Source organism: Marmota flaviventris, chromosome 9 (assembly GCF_047511675.1).
Source record: "Marmota flaviventris isolate mMarFla1 chromosome 9, mMarFla1.hap1, whole genome shotgun sequence".
In the NCBI taxonomy this organism is placed as follows: Eukaryota; Metazoa; Chordata; class Mammalia; order Rodentia; family Sciuridae; genus Marmota; species Marmota flaviventris.
This window is the reverse complement of record NC_092506.1, coordinates 89,061,202-89,081,973: the sequence shown is the minus strand read 5'-3', so window position 1 is coordinate 89,081,973 and position 20,772 is coordinate 89,061,202. Positions and strand designations below refer to the sequence as shown.

Genomic DNA, 20,772 nt, shown 5'->3' with positions numbered 1-20,772 from the left:
ACAGACACTAGTATGGCAATATGTAAATCAATGGATGTGTAACTGATGTGATTCTGCAATCTGTATATGGGGTATGGGAGCTCATAACCCACTTGAATCAAAGTGTGAAATATGATATATCAAGAACTATGTGATGTTTTTAACAGCCAACAATAAAAAATTTAAAAATAATAATAATAATAATAATAATAATAATTTTATCCTGTCTTCATATCTACAGTCAAATTGATATACATACATAAATATATTCCATTTAGTATTATATTATACATTCTAATATTAATAGCAGGTAAGTAGATGATCTCCGGGTATTACATTAGAGTCTTATCAGGTTTGTAGGTTTTATTAATGGCATATCTACCAAAAAGTGCCACAAATAGGCATCAAAGCTTAATTAAGTAAGCACAACCACTATCATTCACTCACGACCCTGTTAATATCAAATTTCCAGGGATATGATAAGGAATATGACAGGTATGGTTCTTTTCCTAAAGGTGCTTAGAGTTAAATATAAATAGATAATTGTAAGGTAGTAGGCAGATATTGTATGTTGCTATAATAAGCACGTAGGAAGAGTGGGGACTGGTCAGAGTGGATCTTCTTTGAGACCCCCAAAGAAACCTATTTCACTTGTAGCATTTCCTCACAAATCCATATTGCTTTGTAAGGATCAAATCCCTATTTCATACTTACCAACAAAAGAAAAAGGTTGTAAAAACTAAAGCAAGATCTCCATTTCTGTATGTATTTGGTTTAATCACAAGATACTAACTTCTAAATAAAATTCAGATTAAAAATCAGATACTTTCAAAATATTCACTGCTAATTATCTCCTCTGTTTTGTATAGATAGGTTGTTTTTCATAAAAGTAATGACATGAAAGCAAAAAAAAATCCAAATAATTTTATCCTGTCTTCATATCTACAGTCAAATTGATACACATACATAAATATATTCCATTTAGTATTATATTACACATTCTAATATTAATAGCAGGTAAGTAGATGATCTCCAGGTATTACATGTAGAATATCTGGAAACCTTCGAGGATCATCTTTGCATGCTAAACTTCTACTCATGCTTCAATTAAAAATCAAATATGATCTCTTTTATTAAAACTTTTCTAAGGGCTGAGGTTGTAACTCAGTGGTAGAGTGCTTGCCTAGCATGTTTGAAGCACTGGGATCAATTCTCAGCATTGCATATAAATAAATAAATAAATAAAGGTTCATCAACAACAACAACAAAAAAAAAACTCTTCTAAAAAAAACAGTAATATATTCCCATCCTGTTGCACTGTGATTATCTGTTTATACAGCATTTTCCTCCACTACATAGACTTTGATCAAGGAAAGGGACTACCCTATTAATCTTCACCTTTCAAAATCTCTCTAGTATCATGTTTGACCATATATTAGTTAAATCACTTCTGCTGGATAAATAAATGTCCCCTAAATTATTGTAAATAACTCACCGTCATTTTCCTACTTTAATACTAGCTTATTATTGTGTTTAACATGATATATATGTAGATTTGATTGACATAGTAAAATGTGACAGCAAGATGGTTTTGCTAATGAAAAATAAAAAGACATCCCAATATTAAAGATTTTTAGGTAAAGCATTCAAGATATTGTAAATGGAAAAATTAAAGTGTTTTTAAAATTAATGTAATCAAAATTTATGCCAAAAGATACAGGGGGATGGCAAAGACAACAAATACTTCTCTCCCCTTCTCCCCAGGTTCCAGCAGAGCTTTGCCATAAGGCAGCAAAATGCAAGCATCACTCTTCATCATTATATGTGTCACTTCAATGATTAATTATGAAATATTATGTTCAATTTACCTGCTTTAAAACCCATTGTAAAGCCTTTTCAAAATAATCTCTAATCCAATTTTCAAGATTATTCCTGTATTTAGCAGGCTGATTCCTCAACCAAGATTTTATCAGAGAATCAACATCTGTCTCTTCATCACTGAAACAGATTAACACAAACATGTAAATTACTTAGGAAGAAACTGTCAATTTATTTTCACATAAATTTCTGCTACATTAAACATTATTCCACACAAGTATTTTATCCTCTAGCACACAAGATTTGACGTTGATATGTATATGTATGTATAATAATTAATAGCACCCCAGTGCACTATTAAAAATTCCCCATTTTCAGAAGGTCAAGGATCACAAATTTTCTCTCATAAGTGGAAGCTAGAGAAGAAAAAGGAAAAGAAAGGTGGTGGGAAGGGGTTTCATGAAAATTGCAGGAGATCAATAGAATAGAGGAAAGTGACGGGGGGGAATAAAGAGGGGAGGTAAAGGTGAAATACTGGGAAATGATACTCGTCAAATTATACTGTTATATTGCATGCAAGTATGAATATATACAACGAAAATCACCATTATGTACAACTACCATACACCAATAAAATATGTAGGGAAATAAAAAGAGACCGATTTGGCCTATTACACAGCAAGCACTCAGCAAATATCTGCTAAAGAATGAATTAAACCCAAAGCTATGACAGAATTGAAATACATAGAAACCTAAAAAAGTTAATATGTATTTGTATTTTCATGAAATCATACAAATTCATTATGCCTCTCATAAATAATACCTACTTCACAAACAATTTTACAACCCTCTTTAGCAATGTATGATTTTTTTTTCTGCTATATATCCACCCACTCTACCTACTGTTTATTTCATCTCTATTCTATCTTGTATTATAATTGTTGTATTTATCTCTTTGGCTTTAAGGTATGTTCTAAAATGACTTACTCTCATAAATGTTTTACTCCTTTCCTGCTGTCTTTTCTGAAGTGTTTAACTATACATATACATAATAGATATCCAAGTTAAAAATTTAACTGAAACTTACTTTTTATCCTAATTTTTTCACAATATTATAAGAATACATTGAAGAAACAATAAATTGAGGAGAAATACTATGAAACTATAAATTTGAAATTATATTACTTTTTGAATATGTTTTTATTTTTAACTTGTTATTTTTAGTTGTACTTTAGAGTAGAATTTATTTTGATATATCATACATACATGGAGTATAATTAAGTTGTATTACTTTTAATAATCAACACCTTATAATATTAATTAAAGTTCATGACAAATTTAATGAAATGTTTCCTATCATACTGTCAAAGAAGAAAGAAAATTAAATACTTTTAAAACACAATCTGAACCAAATTAATTACACTGTCATATATGGTACACTACCCAAAATAGCTTCAAATGGCCCTATTAATAGTCAAGAACTTTATATAGACTGATAAATTAAAAATTCTAAAACATGAACTCAAAAAGTAAAATAAAACTTCCTTATGTATACCAAACTATTGTTAATTTGGGGAAATAAAATTGGTTCAAATGTCCATGTGCTGGCATGTAACCACTGTCCATGATATCTAAAATTAGTTTATTATTCATTTTTACTCTTGAATATTCTTCCAAATACAATGAAGACAAAATGTCAAGTAAAATGGTTTTCAATTTGCAAATGAAAAGGTTGAACCATAGAACCTATTAAACTTGGAGAAGCCCTCAAATCCTATAAATCTAAGATTCTAAAATTAAAACATTGTTGCTGAGCTTTTAAATTATTAACCCCTAGTTCATGATTAGTATATGCTCTGAACTCAATCATAATATTTAAATAAGTAGAAAAAAATAAAACAAACTAAAAACTGGCTGTTTCACTTAAATAAACAAAAACATTACTTAGTAATTATGATACAACTCAAGGGCTAAAATAATTCAATTACAATAAAACAAGAACTCTCTGAATAAGTTAAAACCCAACAATCCTGCAAAAGAAGTTAATCATAAATTGGCCAAAACAAAAAGTCTGTATGCTATTCATACTAGATTGACTTAGCCAAAATACTATTTGAAATATATTTTATGGCTTACCTAAGAAATATCATTCCCATCCTAGATATTGTGGCTGGTGAGGCGCAACTTAAATCATGAGTTTCAAATACAAAATTAACATTTGGGCCAAACTGAATCCTTTCTCCACTAGGCATAGTGAGTAGTCGGTTGTCATCCAGAACAGAATTCAGAGATTCTATCCATTCAGGGTCAATATCACCATCACAGATTATCCATGAGCTCACATCTAATTGAAAACCATAATAGGGCAGTGATAATAGTTAAAAATAAGAAAAACCCTATTACCTCTTGTTGTTTAAAAGTGATGTCCCTAAGTATTTCTTTATTTTTGAAGTTGAATATAAAGAAGAAAAAGTTGAACAAGCTAAAAATTTTCATGTAAATTTTTACTACAAATGTCCTAGAGAATTCAAGAATAAACCTTGATTAGCTGGCCAAAAAACTCAACTATATACCTTGTGATAATGCTTTGTTTGTCTATAACCATACAGATTGGTAATCTCCCTAAAAGAAATTGGTATGCAAGACTTAGACAGTCCTATTCCCATGAGACACCTACAAAATATTCTTCTGACTTTTGTCTTTTACTATATCATAAGAATAAATGTATGCTTGCTATGTAATGTCTCTTTTAGAAAATATTCCAAACCCAATTTTCAGTGTCAGTACAATTTTTAATGTACATTTAAAAATGACCTCAAAGGGGAAAAGCAGATTATATATACAGCTTTCTGGGAACAAACTTTTTTTAATCCATCCTTCCTAAAATGGGAGTAGTTCAAGTTTAAAACAATTCAAAGAGAAATATGTCACTAATAAAAGTGTGCAAGATAAAAGACTACATCAAAAATCCCTCCCAAAGTCATAGAGTTCTGAACATTCCAATCACTGCCTTAGAAAAATAACTATTAATTCAATTATGACCTGATTAAAAACTAAGGAGTCTCCTCTGATTCTACCAAAAAATATTTTTATAAAGCCAACTCAAAATACTTCAGATGAAGCCAGGTGCAGAGGCACATACCTGTAATCCTAGCAGTTGGAGAGGCTGAGGCAAGAGGATTGTGAGTTCAAAGCCAGCCTCAGTAAAAATGAGGCGCTAAGCAACTCAGTAAGATCCTGTCTCTAATAAAATATAAAACAGGGCTGGGGATGTGGCTCAGGGGTTGAGTACCCCTGAGTTAAATCCCTGGTACCACCCCCAAAAAAAATTCAGATAAGAAAAGTCTACTGTTACATTTTCAAAATGATTCAAAGCAATGTATTCAAACTAACAATTAATAGTGTTAATAAAACCAATTAAATTATGAGGTATTATAATATCAATTCAGAAATCAAATATTTTGCTGGGCACGGTTTCACAGGTTTGTAATCCCAGCAGCTCGGGAGGCTGAGTCAGGAGGATGGAAAGTTCAAAGCCACTCTCAGCAACAGCAAGGTACTTAGCAACTCAGTGAGACCCTGTCTCTAAATAAAATACAAAATAGGGCTAGGGATGTGGCTTAGTGGTTGAGTGTCCCTGAGTTCAATCCCCCATACCAAAAAAAAAAAAAAAAAAGAAATCAATCAATCAAATATTTTTATATTTATTCAGTAAATTAGTTTACAATTTATATAAGTTACTCTGAATTTTGATTTTATTAAAAGTTGTTACAGAGTATAAGTCAAAATGTTTTAGTAAAATATCAAATGCACATTTTATAAGGTAGTTCATGGCTATGTGTAAGGCCTAAATTATAAGGATAGCATTACAGACAGACTCTATCATTTTCTACAACTTACTAACTAAAGCAATGAATTACACAGTAGAGACTAACCTTGTGGTTCCCGAACTACTTGTCGAGCACTATTTGTCAAAACACCGTCAGACCATTCTCTTGTATCCATGTCAATATGGCCTAATAATTGATGTCTAGGCATAGCTTTGGGATTCATCGTATATTGTTTTACTGTTTTGCCAATTTTACAAAGTGCCGCCCTTAACATTCGCCAAAGGGTTGATTTGCCAGCACCACTTGGACCAACAATAACGACTCCCATTCTCTGACGTAACTGTTCATATAATTCTAAAGCTTTCTTGATCTAGTAGAAAAGAAATGTATTCATATGTTATTTATAATATTCAATTATATTCAGTTCTGCTTTCATTCTATATAGATGTTCTATTCCAAACATGTAAATTAAGCTTTTGATCTCTTTAATACAAGACAAAATCTTAAATAAAACAATATCTAAATAAATCTTAATATATTTACAATGTGACTTTTAAATTCAATATTTGTTTAAAAGAAACAGGATGCTTTGAGGTTTTTTTTTTTTTAACAATATGGCCATTATTTTCTTTACTCATTCATTCATTCAAATACAGTATGTTCATTATTTTATTCACTCATTCATTCATTCAGTCATTCATTCATTTATATCCTACCTTTCTCCAAAAACAAAATGTGAGGGAAAAGTGTTCATTTGTACTAAAGAGACCCACTGAAAAGAAGCTCTCCTAGGAAACTATCAAAGTGAAACTAAATCATATATAATTAATTACCTAAAACACATATGATGGATTATATGCCAGATACTAGGATGGGCAACAGGAATAAAATGGTAAGCAAAAATATACATGGATTCTATATTCCATGAAGATTACTTACTATCTGATGGGGGATAATCAATATTAATCAAATACACAATTAAATAGTAAACAGGTATATATAATAAAAATAATGAAAGTACATAGTAAAAAGACTTATCAGGACTTCAAAATCAGGTTTCCCTGAGGCAAGTGATGTTAAGGTTGAAAGATGAAAGATAAGTTGGAAGATGTATGATAAGAATAGTAAATAAGGAAGGCTAACTAAGAAAAGCTATTAATATATTATAAAATATTCTTGACAGTTACCTGATTCTGTATGATTTCATAATTGGCCTCTTCAAAGACTTGCTGTAATGCAGCACTTAGTTCATCATATTCTACTTCTTTAAAGTCAATTCCAGGAAAGACATCTTTAATCAGTGCATCAAACCGGATACAATCAGCAAACGTAAACTTTGACATTGTATTAAGCCTCAATGCTTGTACCACAATATGACTTTCATTAGCTAGAAAAAAAAGTTTTATTTTAAAATAAGATGCTATCAATTTAATGACTACAAAAATTTTTTTCTATATTCTTGATATACATTACTAGTCATTAAATATATATTACATCATGTGAACTGACAAGCTTAACTAAACTTTCCATTTTTTGACTAATGAAAAATAAGTGTCACTAAACAAAGTTATGAAATTCTTTTCATAGATTCTCCAGACTTTAATAATAAAAATCATTATCACTTATACTTGTATATTTTACTTTTATGATCTTTATAATAACTCTATAAAGTAGGTATGAAAGTTATTATTATTCCAGGTATACATATGAGACATTAAGTACGTAAAAGTTTAAATGTTTTGCCTGAGAAGGCATAGCAGTACTACAGGTGGGATTCAAATCCAGGTAAAGTAATTCTAGATTCAAGTATCTCTCTAAATATACCAATACTGACTCCCAGAGTTTATTCCTAAAACTAAAAAAATAACAAATTGAAAAGCAATCTTTGATAAGCCTTGCTCAAAACTGATTCACATGGGAGACCAAGGCAGGAAGATCACAAGTCCAAGACCAACCATCCTGGTAACTTGGCAAAACTTGTCTCAGAATTTTAAAATAGGGGTTGTGGCTCAGTGGTAGAGCACTCGCCTCACACATGAGAGACCCTGGGATCAATCCTCAGCACCACATAGAAATAAATAAACAAAATAAAGATATCGTGTCCATGTATAACTAAAAAAATATTTTTTAAAAAAATCTTAAAATAGGGATGGTTGGGGGTCAGTGGTAGAGTGCTTGCCTAACAGCACAAGGCCCTGGATATAATCTCCAGCACCAAAAAAAAAAAAAAAGAAGAAAGAAAGAAATTTGTTAAGGACTAGCTATAGCTCTTGAGCAAATCACTAAATGTGAATCTCAGATTTCTTCTTATATTTACCACCAAGGAAATAATATCATCTATTATAGCAAACAATTCGAAAATTAAATGACTCAACATAATAAAAATTTCTAATTTCTGATTTTAAAAAATGGCTCACAAACCCATTCTTAGACCAAATGCAAAGTAGTATCATTGCCATATTTCTATTTTCAAGGATACGATTGATAACATATATATACATAACAAAGGCAAGAACAGAATTCATATGCCATCTTTATTTTTTATTCTAATTTGTTATATATGACATCAGAATGCATTACAATTCATATTAGACACATACAGAGCACTATTTTTCATATTTCTGGTTGTATACAAAGTATATTCACACCACGCGTGTCTTCATACATGTACTTAGGTAATGATGTCCATCTCATTCCAACATCGTTATTTACTATATTTCTTAAAAATCATCAGAGAGGGATGGGGTTGTGGCTCAGCAGTGAGTGCTTGTCTGGCATGTGTGAAGCGCTGGGTTTGATCCTCAGCACCACATAAAAAATGAATAAGTAAAATAAAGATATTGTGTTCATTCATACTAAAAATATTTTTTAAGAAACTCACCAGAGATAGATGAATGGAAAATATTTATTTAACCACTTCATAAGATAGCTATATCTACCCTTGAATATGTCAATCCAATAGGAGCTAAATTCAATTCCCTTGGTAAGATATATATTTTGATCATTTAAATTCCAAATAAGTAATTTTATGTAGTCCTCTCTGCTATTTTCACAGTGTCTTAGTTTTAAACAATCTGAAGAAACTGAAAGTCCAATATTCCCATGAAGGCATACATCCATGGATGATGAAATCATTTATTTTATGAGTGGAAAATCATTTATTTTATATGAACAAAAATAATATAAGCATACATGAGTCCATACAAATTAAAATAAATAATTTAACAAAAATGTAAATGAGGAAAATGAGACAAATCTTTAGAGAAGAATTTCGAATAATATAAATAGATGCTCCTCTATAGAGTGGAGCATTTTCATTTTGAGGGTGAGCTAGTTTTTTAAATATGCTTACAAAGCATAAAGTAGAAAACAAGGAAAATAATAACTTCACTATGGAGAAACCTGGCAAACACTACCTCAGTCAAGTGATGAAAGATAACCTCACCAGTGATGTCACGTGGTGATCATGTACCCTCGGATACAATGTGATGAATACAGCACTTCACCATCACCATATTCTTTCCCAAATTTCATAACCCAATTTAACCAGGGTATACTATATTTGAAAGAAAAGACATCCATGTGTTTTAAACTTTTCATTCTTGTTAAGATTAGACAAATTCTCAGGCTGTACTCCACATCTTTGAACTTTGGGAGTGGGGTCCAACAGTCTGTATTTTAACAAGCCACCAGTGATTCTAATAAACATTTAAGTTTGAGACCAAGTGAATTAAGCTATTCCTTTACATATTACAAGTATTTAATATTCGATGTACCTTTAAAAGTTATTATATAAGGGGTTGGGGATATAGCTCAGTGGTAGAATGCATGCCTTTCATGAGACCCTGGGTTCAATCCCCAAGCATCCTCCCCCAAAAGTTATTATAGGACATCTGATTAAAAATTAGAAAAAAAAAATCAGAACTTTAGTTAAAAAACAATATCATAAAATAGGTTCATTACTTGTGGCAAATGTAACAAAGTAATATAGATTATAACAAGAGGTGAAACAGGGGGTAAGGTATACAGAAATCATCTATAGTAATCTATAACTTTTCTGCAAATATTAAACTATTCTAAATTAACCTTATTTTTAAAAATAAATCATTATAATTGGAAAACTATTCTAAATTAACCTTATTTTAAAAAATAAATTATTATAATTGGAACGATTGATCATACCATCCTGTTTAGTGCCATTTTTCTTTAATTGTCTAAGAAGATTTCCACTTCCTCGAAGAACAGTCTTCAAAGCTCTCAACCCCCAATCATAATGTTGCTGAGGTGTCAAAAGTTCCCTGAAGTAAAGACATGGAAATCCTGAAGCATCAAATAGCTATAAGAAATTATTTTTTCATCACAGCCAAAGAAATCCAAAGCATAACTACTAACAAATAGAAATAAATACTAATGTTCCACTAATTTATGTAAGGAGTCAATCACAAAAAATGATCACTCAAGTAAGCTACTGAATAAAGATAAATGGTGCTCAAGGATCAGAATAAACCTTTACTGAACTAGTTAATTATCTTAATTAAGATACTGACAGTTACCTCTTATTTTTTTCCTAAAGTCTTTGATCAATGGATCTTGCTCTCCATGTCTGATACTACTTTGTTCCCCACAATCTCTTAAATAATTTAAACCAAAATTTTAGGCTGACCACTCCCCACAAAGTCAAGATGTGGGCACTACTAGAAATAAGATAAAAGGAAAATTGGGAAAGTTTTCCTCCAAAGAATAGTAATTTTTCAGTCGTAAGCTAGTAAATTAATTAATTCATTAAGAATCTTTTAGTTGGAACACTACAATATAAATATTTTGAAGAAAAAATCAAATTAGTAGTATTTAAAAAAAATAAGTAGTGTTGAACCAGATGTTTTTATTGTTCAAATAAAAGCTTTCATATAAACACCTCAAATACATAAATTTATCAATATAAAAATCACTAAAGTTAAACTGGAAAATGTGAAAATGATCACTAGTAACTATAACCAATCATTTGAAGGCAAAATATAAACATATTTAAAACAAGAAAACTCACCTAGATAAGTTGAAAATAGCTACCAATTTTCTGCCCAATACTTTAGCATCTTTAAAGCCTTCTGAATACAGAATAACTTCTGCAATAAGATCATTGTCTGGACGAGACATAGCCACTGGCCTAAAAAGCTGTTTAAGATTATCAGGCAGTTTTTGTCTTCCTCCATAACCTTTTCCAGCAGGATTCATAGTGATAAAAATCCCAGAATTAGAATTTATTTCTACCTGAAATATCAGAATAGCAGAATCAAACTTTTGAAATTATATATATTGCCAAGGGAAATTTTAATGTGACAAATCTCTACATAGACTTACATCTTAGCAAAAAGTAACCTCCAATGTGCTAATCCATCTCCTTACTCAACATATAATAAACTGCATAGGAATATACTGCTTTACAGAGGATCTTCATAATAAGTATTTTGAGACTGAAAAGTTTAAGAGAGGAGTACATAATTTGAAGGTCTGTTCACTCATTCATCATATGTTTAATTAATGTCTTCTTTGTGCTAGGCAGTTTAATAAATGCACCGAGACAATTCAGAACTAAAGTCTATAACATTTTATGCCCTTGAAGCATAGATATACCCTAATAAGGAGGTGACAGTGGAATAACTGTCATGACAGGAAAAAGTCAAATAGTATAAAAACACCTTGTGGAAGCATCATCAACGTGGCATTAAGAAGAGAAGCTAAACTATTAATTATAAACAACAAAGGGGCAATTATTAAGTAGAAACACCTACAGTAGTGAAACTAAGAAATATGGCCATAAAGGAAACAAAAGAGGCAGAAAGGAACTGAATAGGCACTTCACAGAAGAAGTATGAATAGTCAAAACATATATTAAAAAATGTTCAACATCTCTAGCAAGTAGAGAAACACAAATTAAAACTACACTGAGATTTCATCTCATTCCAGTCAGAATGGCAATTATCAAGAATACAAATAACAGTAACGTTGGCAAGGATGTGAGAAAAATGGTCCACTCATACATTGCTGGTGACAGTTTGAATTGGTACAACCACTATGGAATGCAGTATGGAGAGTCCTCAGAAAACCATTTGACCCAGATTTCCCACTCCTCAGTATGTACCCAAAGGATTTAAAATTAACATTCTAGAGTACTGCAGCCACATCAATGTTTATAGCAGCTCAATTCACAATAGCTAAGCTATGGAACCAACCTAGGTGCCCTTCAACAGGTGAATGGATAAAGAAAATATGGTATATACTCACAATGGAGAATAACTTTATGACTTTTGCTGATAAATGGATGGAACTGGAGACTAGAATGCTAAGTGAAATGTCAGTCCCTAAAAACCAAAGGTCTAATGTTGTCTCCGACATGTGTATGCTAACACACAATAAGCGGGAAGGAGGGAAGAATAGAAGTTCATTAGATTAGACAAAGGAGAATGCAGGGAAGGGAGGGGAAATGGGAATAGGAAAAACAGGTCTTACAGACAAATTTGTATTATGAAAATGTTATTATGGATAATAACATAATTTCACATTTCTTATAACTTTTGGTATGTTCAGCATTACATAATATACAGAAGATGTTTACATTTTCTACATTCTAATGATATGAATGTATAAGTCCTAAGGGAAGTAATAAGGAGCAGGATAGCTATGTGCTTATTAGTTTAATACTTATATGAAATAGTGATTTGAAATGTGTGCCTCCAAATTAGACAGACCTAGATTTAAGTCCCAGTTCCACTACTTTTACTGTCAAGTCTTCATCCATGGAGTGGAAAAATAATAATAATACTAGTATTACCTCAAAGGGTTGTAGTATTAAATAAGATAATTCATTAAAGAACTATGCACAGTGCTAACACCAATAATAGTATATAATATAGAATGTAATAATATAAACACTATTATAACTGACTTATTCCATATTGAAAGTTTAAAGATGAATGGTAAAAGTGGAACCAAAAAAGGGTCAGAAACCTCAGAGACATTTCATAGATAAAAAGGCTTATCACATTGGTCACAGATTAGACTCAGGGTATCAGGGGATTAAAAATAAAGATAGAATAAAGCCTAAGTATGAGGAAAGACAATCTTATAAAAAATTTTAATTCTTTCATGTTTTTTACCTCTTTCCCAAGTAGTTCACATACAGTTCTATGATTCTTCAAAGCATCTTGAATTGTCTGGATTTGCATAGATACAGCTGATAGCACAGATTCTTCCAGTCTGTTGAATTCATCAAAACATCCCCAGGCCCCACATTTCACCAAACCAACAAATATCCGCCCCATTGATTTCACATCTATGCCCTTAAAAAGTAAAAATAATATTCATTTAAAAATAATTAAAATCTCTCACAGTAATTTAATATTTCATGTCATATATTGATAAAGTGATCATTTCAAATATCTATGCCTATTTGTTCTTTTAAAAAACGGGTCAAGTAGCTCCTCTGTGGGATCAAGGAATAAACAAAACAATACACATGGAAATGATCTGAAAAATACACAAAACTGAACAAATAAAATATTTTGTTATTTAAGTTGAAATATAAATCTCACATAAAATATTTTGGAGAATATTAGCCAAATGATATTGTTATATTGTGTGCATGCAACAACAAACCCCACCATATGTACAACTAAAATGCTTCAATAAAAATATCAAAAAATAAAAGATTATTTAAAAAAAGAAAAAATATTTTGGACATAGTAACTAAAGAGGAATTTAAGATTTTTCTTCTATTCAGTATTCTCCTTACTAGAATTCATTTTCTACAATGTGACATTTGTTCTGTGTTAAAAATTACTTCTTCACAATAACTTTCCATGGTAAAGTTTTGGGACACTACTATGGGCAACCTCTCTCTATTTTACTTTTCAATTAAAACATTCTGTCTATATGTAATTTAAAATAGAGTATTAAATATGTAAGTACATGACAACTAATCCAAACATGTTTAACATATTACATAGTTTAATAATTATTTATTCTACCTCATCACAATTAAAAACTAAAACTTGTCTTCCAAGAAGTCCACCTAAAGCCTTTACTGATTCAGTTTTTCCAGTTCCAGCTGGTCCATAAGGATTTCCTCCAAGTCCCATCTTCATGGCTTGTGTGAGTGTTAGGTAGCACTTATCTGTCAATGGAGTATAAACGAGCTTGGGAGCATTACCCTATACAAGAGAAACACAATGTTGAAATTTTGGTGTTCTAGTCAACATTTATAAATATTTACTACTTGGAAGATTTCAAAGTATATTATTAATTTTTTTAAATTGCTTATGAAACTAATAATATGAAGATATCAAATAATTCCCAAAATTTCTACTAAACTGTAGAGAAATAGATTATAATGCTAGCTGTTCAACATGCATTTGAGTCTCAACATACATTTCCTTTTTGAAAGAGGCATATACTTATTAAAAAATGTGTTGAATATATTCTGATGAGTGATTCATTACGATAGAAAAAAGGCAGAAGGAATACAGCTGGATTTTTTTAAAACAAATGTGAACTAGGTTTTTAGTTTAAAAATTGTGTTACTTTAGAAACTGAAAACATTTAGTAAAAATTCTGGCATGTTTACAATGGCACTAATTTTGGCATTGTATAAAGGGGCACAAACTAATACCTTCTATTGACGCTGACTATATCGAATGCTCTTTTTATTTAGTTGTAGTTGAACATAATATCTTTATTTTATTTACTTATTTTTATATGGTGCTAAGGATCAAACCCAGGGCCTTGCATGTGCTAGGAGAGCGTTCTACTGCTGAACCACAATCCCAGCCCCACAATCCCAGCTACCAATGCTCCTTAATGATATATTTCAAATTCTATATAAATGTCACTCAATAAAAGGTATATTTTAGAGAATTTAGTAAAACACTGACAATATTACAGTTTTATTACAAATAGAATAATTTGGTTTTTACATAAAACTTATTAAAATTCTGATGAAAAAGAAAGAAAATAATACAAAAATACTATCAGGCTGGAGATGCAGCTCATTGGTAGAGCACTTACCAAGCATGTGTGAAGTTCAGGGTTTGATGCCCAACACCAAAAAAAAAAAAAACCTGAAAAGTTACTATTGAATAAAAAAACTTAATTTCTTCTAATAGCAAACTTCCTTTAATTAATTTCTAACTAGAAAAATAAAACATTTCTGCCAGAAGTCATACCTGATACTCATATGTATACTGAAGTTCAGAATCCACCATTTGAACATAACATGTGTGATCACTTTTCATATAGAATCTAACTTGTTTCTTCCAAGCCCAGTCTTCAGTTGTATGAACTTGTACTTGGTTTAATTGCTTCACCACATCAATATTATGAATAATATCAAGAATTAGGGCTTTAAGTTTCAGTTCCAGAATGCCCGATTCTGAACACAAATAAATATAATAGGAAAATATCTTAGCCTGTGACTTACGTACTTTATGATTATGTATACAGATGATTTCTGAATGAATTTAAATGGTAATTTTATAAGACATTTGAATCAAACCGTTTTTGCAAACCAAGAAATAATAAATTTGCCTTACGCATAAAAATTCAATAAGAAGTCCTGATTCCCTACAAAAGGGAGCAAGCATACTTTACTTTGTTTTTCATCTAAATATAGGTAAGAAACCTGTACAATATGCATTAAACTCCTATTTAGCACTCAAAAAGGTGAAGAGTAGCAGGCAAACTGAGGAAGCAGACCAAAATGAGAAATACCACCAAACCAGTGGCAAATTTGCCTCTCTTTTTTTTTTTAATCCTTTGTTATTCCTAGTCCTGTACCCAATGTAGTCAGAAATTCAGACTGGTATAAAAGACAGCTCCAGAAGGAGGCCTCTAGCTCAGGTTTGAGAAGCAGGAAAGGTGTCCTGGTATCTACAGCCTGACAACTGGAACCCAGAAATATCTAAAACTCTGAGAGAAGTTTTAGAAATCAGAGGAACTATGATCCCAAGATAGTAAAGCAAATCCTAATTGCTTTTTCTTTCTGTTCTCCCATCAACTGAATCAGTATATGAACACCGTCACAAAAAGTATGCAAGATGGGCTGGGGTTGTGGCTCAGTGGTAGAGCGCTCACCTAGCATGTGTGAGGCCCTGGGTTCGATCCGCAGCACCACATAAAAATAAATAAATAAAGATATTGTGTCCAACTAAAAAATAAATATTAAAAAAAAAGAACTAAAAAAAAAAGTATGCAAAACAATAAGCTCCATAAAACCCCAACTTTCTGGCCAAAGGACCATAAGGGAAACAGAAGAGAATCAGAAAATACCAGGAAGATCATGGAAAAGATTGAAAAAATTATCCCATAAACTTGTTTATCAGTTCCAAATTGTTCATGAATAAAACACATTATAATAATAAACCAAAGACTTAAAGAACTGGCCACTATATTGCACACATGTAGTACGTATTCAAATAGTATTACAAAGATATAAAAACGGAAACTGACATTTGAAATATAACCCACAGAACTTGCCACCTGAACCCAATAGGGTCAGTTGCTAAAAAAACAAAAAAAGTCTCTTATGTTCTCTCATAAAAATATATCAAAATGTCCATGATATAATTCAAAATTATTCAACATGCAAAAAATCAAGAAAACCTGAATCTATGTAAGAAAAGATAATTAACAGGCACCAGTACTGAGATGACACAGATATTGGAATAATCTGTAAAAGACTTTTAAACCACTATTATAAAATTGCTCTAAGAAGTAAATAACTAAACATTCAAAAATAAAGAAGTAAACATCTTGAAACAAATGAAAAACAAATGTCAACAAAAATTGTAAAATTACAAAATATAATATAAATTAAATGGAAATTTTAGAACTGCAAAATACAAAGAGAATTTAAAAAATTATTGGATGGTCTCAACACTGATGGAAATAAAGGAAAAAAGATCAGTGAACTTAAAGATAGAGTAGTAGAAATTACCCACACCGAACAGAAAGAACAAAATCACATTTTTGTAAAAATGAATAAAGCCTCTAAGACCTGTGGAACAATACCATAAGGTCTAATATTAATGCCATAATAAATTCAGAAAGATAAAAGAAAGTATATGATAAAAAAATATATTTTTTGATGTAATAATAGCTGAAGGCTTTTCAAATTTTTTGTTAAAAACATAAACCTACAGATTCAAGTTCAGAGAACCCCAGATAGGATAAACGAAAAACAAATATGTCCAGACATATCATAATCAAATAACTGAAAACTAAAGAAAAAGACTGTAAGACTGGGGATATGGCTCAGTGGTAAAAGCGCTTGCCTAGCACAGTTCAATCTCCAGCACCACAAAAAAAAAAAAAAAAAGAAAGAAAGAAAAAGATTGTCTTGAATGATACCAGGAAAAAAAAATAACACCTTATCTATAGAATAATAATTGAAATATATTTGTGGATTCCCCATCAGAAAACATGAAGGTCAGAAGAAAATGGAACATTTTTTTCCTTTTTTCCATTTTTTTGGTGCTGGGTAATGAACCCAAGGGCATTTTACCACTGAGGTATATTCCCAGCCTTTTTACTTTATTTTATTTTATTTTTCATTTTGAGACAAGGTCTCACTAAATTGCTGAAGGTCTTGCTAAGTTACTGAGACTGGCCTTGAACTTGTGCTCCTCCTGCCTCAGACTCCCCAGTCCTTAGGATTAGAGGCCTGTACCAGCACCTCACTGCAGAATAACAGTTTAAAACGCTGAAAATAAAGAACAATCCATCCACAATAACCAGTGAAATAAAACTTTATGAATAAAGGTGAAAAAAAGACATTCTCAGATGAAGGAAATCTATGTGAATTCACACCCAGAAAACCCAGTCTAAAAGAAACATTAAAGGAAGAGAAGTTGTTTAGACAGAAGGAAAATGATGCTGAAGAAAACCTTGAATAGCAGGAATGAAGGAAGGGCATCAGAAGTGGTGAACATCTAGGTACATAAAGTAAGTTACTCTTTTCCTCCTAAATCTTAAAATATGCTTGAGTGTTAAAAGCTAAAATTCAAAGGCAATCTCGTGGAGTTTTCAGTGTATGTAGATGTAATATTAAGACAACTACAACATAAAATAGGAGATAAATCCATGTAGGGTAAAGTTTCTACATTCCATTTAAAGTAGTACATTATTGATATTAAGTACAATATAAAAAATTAAATAAACATATACTTCATAGCGTAGAAACCAAAATGGATAGATGAATGAATAGATGCACAATCAAAAACACAATGAGTAAAGATAAAATTAAAAATCTGTTTTTAAAAAAAATCCAGATAGCCCAAAAGCAGGCAGAAAAGGAAACATTTTTCCCATACCAGTATTCCCTAGATCCTCAGAACTTGTATCAATGTTGGTATAATGCTCTAATTTATTCACCAGTTGTGTCTCAATTTGATGAAGAGTGTGGTCTTTGATAGCATTTTCTATATCTTCAGTGAATTTAATCTGCTCTGCCAAGCATAATATCTGTTGAATAAAAAGAAAAAAATATTTTTAAAAGCTGAATTTACTTAGAAAAATTTTATAATTTAGGAATGACACCATTTTTCAAATTACCAACTGTATATCATATAGCTCTACCTGAATGTCACATTGGCACCTCAGATATTAACAGAGCATTGTGTGATGCAGCCAAGCCTATTATGAATGGATAAAGAAAATGTGGTATATATACACAATGGAGTTTTATTTAGCCATAAAGAAAAATGAAATTATGTCATTTGCAAGAAAATGGATGGAACATGAGACCATTATGTTAAGCAAAAAAAGTCAAACCCAGAAGGTCAAGAGTTGTATGTTTTCTCTCATATGTGGAAGCTACAAAGGAAAAAGGTGGGGTGAGGAGAGGCATCTCATGAAAAATCAAAGGAAGATCAGTAGAACAGAGGAAAGGGAACAAGGAGTAGGAAAAGTAGAGAGGGGGGGAAGTGCAGGGTAGTCACTGTAGCCAAATTATATTGTAATATTGTGTGCATGTGTGAATATCTAGTGTATACAATATAAGGCACCAATAAACAAAATTTGGGGAAAAAAATAGAGCTCTTTATTGTGACAGATAATGAATGATTTACATTTTTAAAAATTCATTTCTACCTCACTGCTCAAGTGCCTAGAGGTAATTTTCAGGCTTAAAAGTCTGCAACATTTTTTAGCCTGCTTCCAATATATCTCCTAAAATAATTACCATTTCCCTAACCCAATGCTTGTTTTTCAGGATTTTTTATATTTTGTCTAAGTCAAAATATATTATATTTTATGCTAAGTCAATTTAAATCCTGCCCTATTGACAGAGTATGAGAAAGCATTACCGGAAATAATAAAGCAATGGCACTAATTGCTCATTGACAATTACTTTTAGTATTTTCTAGGTACTTAAGATTTTTAAAGCACTTGTCTTAAAATGATAGAAAAGACATGAAAAAATGATTCAGAATCTAAAATGTTCCATGTTTCCCATTGAACTTCTCATAGTTTTAAAAGAACCAACATAAAAAACTGCTCCAATGACTATTAAATCTATTAATCTGAGAAGCTAGTAACTGAGTCATTGGATAGATTTCTGGTGAGAACTCACAGAAATTTCAGTGCTTACCTACCTTTCATAGTGTCTAATAACTGAAGTTCCTAATGACCTACACCTATAGCACTAGTCTGGCTCAAATCCTGAAAAAGGCAAGATGTTTAACACAAGTCTTACTAATGCTACAATTTGGTAAAGCTTGAAACAAGTTTTGTAAGAGTTTCAGAAATAAGGTGCCTATTAACACTGATCTGAAGCAATTTCCATAACCCATCATGTAATCTAGCTCTCAGATTCCATGCCAATACTCCAGTTCAGTGTTGTGATTATATTTCAAGCTATATTAACACCCTGATAAGTTCTTGCCAGCTTCCAACCCCTTAGATGATCCCATGAGAGGGGTAGAAGGGTATAAGTGGCAGTATTATAAATCTTGTGCCTCTCCACCAATAATAGAATAATCATCTGGAACCAGGAAGTTATTACATACTTGATTCCCTCCCTCCCCATTCTATTTACCACTAGCCTGACTTATCTAGATATCAGAGTGACTTCTGTTTGAATTTATCCAAATTATAGAAAACTAAGGGAGTTAGAAGATAGCTTCACTATTATAACATTCATCCTTCATGTTTTACAGATGAAGACACAGACATAGAAGTTAAGGAATTTGTCCATGTTAACCATTAAAGAGATCTTTCCATAAAACATAGGTGCCTACCTATGTTCCAGATATAAGCCCCCTTACCTGTGAAGGAAACAGAGATGGATCAATTGCACCTTGTGAACTTTGCCCAGTAGTAACACATTCCTTCAACAACTGTTTCAAAGTTTGCTTCATTTCCAAGGCTAAATCACTCAACCAAGCCTGAAAATAAAATATATAAGCCATAAAACAAATATTCAGTCTACTGACTATACTTATTCTTTTATTTTAAAGGGGGAAATTCTCATTTCTTTTTGATTCTTTACACCACCAAAATGTGTAACATTCTGTATTTTATTAATAAATGGTTTAAGTAATTTGAAGAAAATTTTTCGACCTTTTGAGATGATGGTGAGTATGAAAATTCTTATTTCTGATTAGCCATGACTATCATGATTAATATATCTATAAAAACTAATATAGTATGAACATTTTAAAGTAGCCCATTCATTTCATCATTATGACAAATCAAGCTAGATACCTGAGCCAAGCAATCATAGTCAAAATGACTAGCTAAGTTTCCTGGCTCACACTATTCTGATGATCTTATCTTCCCAAAGTTGCATCCACAGGAAGAGATTGCTTCATCAGAATGAACTATATTTAAAGGAGATTAGGCTGCCTCATTAAACAAAACTGATTTTGTTTTAAAGTCAAAATAATATATGTACCTATTCACTTGATTATAGATAAAATAATAAAATGTAACTGAAATAATAATGACAATTGGTAAAAATAACAATGACTATGAGTCACTATTTAAAAGTATATTATTTGTGATGAAATATAAAGGCAATAACAACAATCTTAACTTTTCATCATTATTTACTTAACTAACCTCTAACTTCTAGATTTTTTTATTGTCTGAAAAA

General features: G+C 31.2%; 1 protein-coding gene across 1 annotated transcript in view; it reads right to left on the bottom strand.

The window, feature by feature from the left end:
- Positions 1 to 20,772, bottom strand: part of Dync2h1 (dynein cytoplasmic 2 heavy chain 1) — a 377,152-nt gene that overhangs the window by 308,738 nt on the left and 47,642 nt on the right. Inside the window, exons 30-40 of the mRNA XM_071616653.1 lie at positions 19,943 to 20,062; positions 17,990 to 18,140; positions 14,846 to 15,051; positions 13,652 to 13,834; positions 12,782 to 12,964; positions 10,672 to 10,895; positions 9,810 to 9,925; positions 6,815 to 7,014; positions 5,733 to 5,997; positions 3,934 to 4,141; positions 1,848 to 1,977 (exon numbers count right to left, since the gene is read on the bottom strand). Coding sequence (XP_071472754.1) covers positions 1,848 to 1,977; positions 3,934 to 4,141; positions 5,733 to 5,997; positions 6,815 to 7,014; positions 9,810 to 9,925; positions 10,672 to 10,895; positions 12,782 to 12,964; positions 13,652 to 13,834; positions 14,846 to 15,051; positions 17,990 to 18,140; positions 19,943 to 20,062 — 1,986 coding nt within the window. The remainder of the gene's footprint in view (positions 1 to 1,847; positions 1,978 to 3,933; positions 4,142 to 5,732; positions 5,998 to 6,814; positions 7,015 to 9,809; positions 9,926 to 10,671; positions 10,896 to 12,781; positions 12,965 to 13,651; positions 13,835 to 14,845; positions 15,052 to 17,989; positions 18,141 to 19,942; positions 20,063 to 20,772) is intronic.